Below are 5,752 nucleotides of genomic sequence, written 5' to 3' on the forward strand. Positions count from 1 at the left end.
ACACTTTCAAAATCTTAAACCATTCTTACGTAACAATTTTAGATGCATTTTCACGTTATGGTCAAGCATATCCGATCAAATCACTTCAACCAATAAATGTCATTGACAACTTTTTAATTTACATTTCTCATCATGGAATTCCCTTAAAAATCACTACCGACTGTGGAGGCGAATTTAAAAATAAAATGTTAGAAGACTTTTGCAACATGCATAGAATCGAACTTCATTACACTACTCCAAAAAATTCTAATAGTAATTCTCCTATTGAAAGATTTCATTCAACATTGGCAGAACAGATCAGATGTCTAAAACTAGAAAAACCACGCGAAAACCCCGACACCTTAATGAGTTACGCGATTATTGGTTATAATAACGCAATCCATTCGGTAACTGGATTTACCCCTTTCGAAGTTGTAAAAGGTCATATTCAATCAGATAATTCCTTTGAATTATCATACAGCAAAATTATCTCTAACTACATTCAAAATCACAAATATATTGTAAAACAACTTTCTAAAGATATTAAAACCAAATCTGCAGAGAGCAAAACCAAAATAATTAAAAATTTAAATTCAAAAAGACGGACCCACCAACTTTCAAAATTGGTTGTACTGCATATGTAAAAACAAAAGCAAGAAATAAAGCCCAACCAAAATTTTCGGAAACAAAAGTTATAGCTAATAATGACAAGAAATTAACAACACAAAAGGGCACATATCACAAATCTACACTCAAACTTCCAAAAAAGTTTCAACAGTGATTTGTTGCAGGGAATACGAAAGTTATCATGGTTTCGACATAGGCCTCATTTCTTCTTCTCACTTTCCTTTCAACTATTCAATGTGACATTATATCACCGATAACTTCACAAATTTGTCCATTTCATCTGGGTAAGGGCAAAATAATCGAATCAGAACATACATTTCTACATTTTATTGAATTAAAACCTTTAGTAAATCTTCTTGATAACACAATCGACTACTTTCATTCAGTAAATAATACACTTAATACAGTCAATATTACTTCGTCCCAAATTCTCTATCGCAATGTTTTAAATAATTTACTAAATCATGCACATTATCTAATTAAAGAGTCCCAAAGCAAACTAAAAAACTTAACACCACATGCTAGAAATAAAAGAGGATTGGTTAATCTCGTGGGAAAAACGTCAAAACTTTTATTTGGAACTTTAGATTCGGACGATGCTTTGAGATATGATTCAGCAATCAAAACTCTTTTTAACAACATAGATTCAACAATGAAACAGGTTAATTTTCAGATTTCCTTGAACCAACATTTGATAGATCACTATAATCATACAATCGCTACTCTTGATAAAAATCAAAGATTAATCGTCAGCCGTTTGAATCGCTTCGAAGAAAATTTCAATAAAGCCTTTACTGACATGTCGGCCTATGTTAGGGCACAAAACACACTAGACCAAATAATCCTAAATTCTCAAAATTTAATCAATTTATTTGATAACCTAGAAAATGCTCTAACGTTTGCTAGATTAAATGTTGCGCACAACTCAATAGTTTCTACAACTGATGTTAATGAAATGTTAAAAAAATTGAATGATTTATATAAACCAAACAAAATTCCACAATTTAACAACATTCTTTCGTACTACCATATAATTAATTTGAAAATTTCCTTTATTAAAGATAAAATAATTTTTGCCATACTTATGCCAATTTTTAATTCAGATAACTTTCGGGTCAATTTCAAGTTGGTTGTTAGCGACGTCGCTAAGCTCTCGTTTGCGACACTTCGCTGCGACACCTTAGCGACGCTATTTAGCGATGCGATTTTAAGTTCATAAATTTCATCGTCGCTACGGTGTCGCTACGGCGGAACTGTAGACACCGTTTCGTGCGACGACAAATGTCAAAGTGGTGAATTTAAAACTTCAAATTTATAACCTCAATTGCGCCGAATAGAACTTCCGATGGAAAATAAGTCGTAAGTACATAAAATTGTATAAAATTTGATAGAATTTAATACCTTAAAAAGTAATGAGTGTGTGAATGTAAAAATTAACTATATTTTTTTTGTTTTAGAAACAAAACTCGTTCAAAAAAATTTACATCAACCGAAATTTCGGTTTTGGTGGACGAAATTGTCGAGAAAAGGAATATTTTGTGGGGCCCATTGAAAGGACCCAAGCTCACACAATTTCATCGCGACAGAGCTTGGAGCAGCGTGGTGGAGCATGTAAATGCAGTGGCTCCAGCACGTAGGACGGTGGAGGAATTAAAAAAAAAAATACGGGATTTGAAATCCCGTACTAAACAAAAAGCTAGTGCCTATAAACGCGAGGCCAGAAAAACGGGAGGAGGAGAGAACGAGGCCCCCCCGATGACAGAAATAGATCAAAAGATGCTCGCGTTTATAGGCACAGAAAGCATTGAAGGGATTGAAGGAGGCATCGATACATTCCGAGACCATGGTAAGTACTATCACTTTTAACATACTTTTTGTTTCAGATGCATAAATCTCGACTACCATCACAATGGTCTAGTATCTATAAGCCATTTAAAACCATAATAAAAATTTGAAAACTTTCAGTTGCTGTAATTATTTTAATTTGTTTTTAGTTATTAACGAACCTATTGCCTCCACCTCCAAAAATGAACCAATCCACCATTCACCAAGCCCTACTCCTGGAAACCAATTGGACACTGGTAAAAAACTGCATTTTAAATTCAACCGTAAACAGCCAGTTACCCTAGTTAATGTTTGAAGTACAAAATACGTTGCAAAAATATCTAATAAAATCAAAATCATAGATTTTAACCACTTTTACATTTTTAATCAAATTTATTGATAATAGCTGGTTGATTTATTTTTCTGTTGCACAAAAAACAATGTATCCTATTTTATTTTTACCTATCATCTAGAACCTGTTTTTGCTCCTTCACCTATCCCTAACAAGAAACCGCCTCCACAAGTTGCAGGACCAAAAAAGAAAAAAAGCACAAAGAAAATTGCAGCAGAACAAATGCTGAAAACCACCGAGCTGCAGGAAGAGCATATCCTGGTGATTCGGGAGCAAAATTCGTTGCTCTGGGAGCAAAACACTGCTCTCAGACACCAAAACTTGCTCCTGCAGGATATGCTTAATGAATTTAAGCAATATAGAGGAGAGATTGTAGGAGAAATTAAAGGCTTTAAGGAGGAAATGGTGAGTGTTCTAAGGAAAAGGGAAAGGGACCAGGACAATGACGAGAAAATTGAGGAAAAAAAAAGAAGACTCAATTAAGTGCTGTATTACGAGAATGTTATTTTTTGGTTGTTATTTTTTTTATTTTCTTTCTATTGTTAAATTGATAAAACATTAATTTTTGCATTTCGTGATTTTATTCTCATTTGCTATTTTTGTCAAACTGGTTACAGGCATATTAAAATTACGATGTCGGCAAGTTCTTTCATCCTGTTCTTGTGTGCACAGTAAAATTATTCGTAACTAGGAAAACTGTTATGCAACAAACACCGGTACATGGACATGAAAAAAAATATTTTAAATAATAACCCAAAAAGTTACTTAGGACATTCTTTGTTTGAAAAAAAAGTTAAGCAAGGGTCTCGGTTTTTTCATGTAAAGGTAAAATCGACACTAGTGGAAGAGTGAAATAAAACAACAAATATGAGGGAGAACTCTATTGGTGAACTAAATTAGTGGAAAATTTATACAATTGTAAAAAAAATGTTAGTGTTAGGTAACATTAACAGCAAGAATTAAAACAAATAGCAATGGACCGTTCGACCTGTAGTGAAAGTGCTCAGAAAGAAAAACAGATGGCCTTCAAAAAATGTAAAAGGTTTTACAATGAGACCACCCTCATTACAGGACTGGCTGGACTAAAAACCCATTGGGATAAAAACCTAGCCTTCACGGTAAAATCATCAAAAACTGTTTAATACAGATTAATAAACTACAAAAAGATGTATAGTAAATGCATTAAAAAACAGGGAAAAGGAAAATTTAGAATTTAACAGTTACAAAAACATGCAAATTTTAAAAAAACGTCGAAAATTAGGTAGCACATGCCCTCAGAATGTGTGTTATCGCCTATTCACAAGAAATGCAGCAGGTTTTCAGTAAATACCAAACCAAATCCCGCGCAGGATCTTTTTGTTTGTGAAAATTTGTTAAATTAGAACAACGTCAAAAACGGATACAAGTCTATTTCAGGTAAAATGTTGATGAATAAGGTTTTGTCTGAGAATGTCATGGTTTGGGTTCAGGGGGTCTTGGCATACGTGGTCATCATGCAGTGGATGTTCTTGCAAGTTTTCAACCTCCAAGTTGTGTCGTGTGCAGATGTTATGAAGTACACAACACGCTGCAATTATTGCGCAAACTTTTCTTGGAGAGTACTTCAACGCAGAATCTAAAACATGCCAACGACTTTTTAAAACCCCATTTGTCCTTTCACTGGGTTGCGAGTCGAGATGTGTACAGAATTGTACAGCAACTCGGGGGGAGTCTGTATTTGGGAAACAGGAGTCATGAGCCAGGGTTCTAAGGGATAACCGGAATCACCAACGAGCCAACCTTCTGCAAAATTTCCATCAACAAAGCCATTTCGGACGGCTGAATTTCGCCAAATGTAGGAGTCGTGGTTTGAGCCTGGATATTCCGCAAAGGCATTGAAAATTGTCAAATCCGGACCTACAATTAATTGTACATTAATTGAGTGATAAAGATGTCTGTTCAAGTATTGCTCTGGCCTATTTGTTGGTGACTGAATGCGAACGTGCGTGCAATCAATTGCACCCAAAACGTTTGGAAAACCGCGTCCATGTCGTGTCATTCCCAGTCTGAAAAAACATTGCTTCACAACTCGATATTCTTCAATAGCTGGAAAATGAATAAACTGAGGAGATATAACTACAAGAGCATCAGTAACTTCCCTAATGGCTTGACATGCTTGTGATTGCGACATTCGACCACTGCTTGCAACTGACCACTGATAGCTGCCAGTGGCATAAAATTGTAGGGCCACGTACAATTTGTGCATTGGTGTTAAACGCGGGTACCGTCCTTTCCGAGTGTCTCTTCTCAAATGTGGAGATATGAGGTCTAAAACAAAGTGAAATACTTCTCTGTTTAACCTGGTATGTTGAAAAAGTAGCCTCTCAGAAATCTGAAGAATTGTGAAAGGTTGCCTCACTAATCTCGGCTCTTCATTATCACTTGAATCACTCGATTCACCATGAAAAAGGTCACCGGCGAAGCCCGCCAAAACCAATTGTTGACCGGCTGCCGCCATTTCCGCTAATGACGTTACGCGAGCAACTCGTGTATTGAGTTTGCGCCACCGATCTGAGGTGTCGCTCCCGATCGTCGCTAAAAATGCGACGTTTTCAACTTGAAATCGTGTAGCTAAAATTCGGCGACGCTCGGACCAAATCGTCGCTACGAAGTGTCGCTAACCGAACTTGAAATTGGCCCGTTTGACTACTATCATTTATACCCAATTCCTCAGAATAACTTAACCATAATTCCCAAAAAATCCTACCTCATGCTCAGCTCACATTCTCACCAATACGAAGAAGGTCAATGTGGACTCATCGAAAGATTATACGTATGCCAAGACAAGCTTGTCCCGAATGGAGAAGATTGTGTAATTTCTCTCATCCAAAACTTAACGGGCAGAAAATGCAAATTCTAAACTAAGGAAAGAAGTCAACTACGTTCGCCAATTAAGTCCTAGTGGGAACCACCCGTCCCATTACGCATCCT

The 5,752-nt window shown here is 36.1% G+C and overlaps 1 protein-coding gene across 1 annotated transcript; it reads left to right on the forward strand.

Annotated features, from left to right (window-relative positions):
* The first annotated feature begins 1,951 nt into the window (after window positions 1–1,951).
* On the forward strand, window positions 1,952–3,265 carry LOC148170593 (uncharacterized). Its single transcript, XM_088042573.1, has 3 exons — window positions 1,952–1,965; window positions 2,064–2,452; window positions 2,904–3,265. Exons 1-3 carry the CDS (start codon window positions 1,952–1,954, stop codon window positions 3,263–3,265), a joined length of 765 nt encoding a protein of 254 aa, XP_087898699.1.
* Window positions 3,266–5,752: the final 2,487 nt, after the last annotated feature.

The sequence above is a fragment of the Gnatocerus cornutus genome, chromosome 7, assembly GCF_029298725.1.
Source record: "Gnatocerus cornutus isolate USDA-ARS CGAHR chromosome 7, icGnaCorn1.1, whole genome shotgun sequence".
Classification (NCBI taxonomy): domain Eukaryota; kingdom Metazoa; phylum Arthropoda; class Insecta; order Coleoptera; family Tenebrionidae; genus Gnatocerus; species Gnatocerus cornutus.

Coding starts and splice junctions, on each gene's coding strand:
- LOC148170593 (XM_088042573.1), top strand. Junction 2,453..2,903: donor CGATACATTCCGAGACCATG/GTAAGTACTATC, acceptor CCTATCATCTAG/AACCTGTTTTTGCTCCTTCA.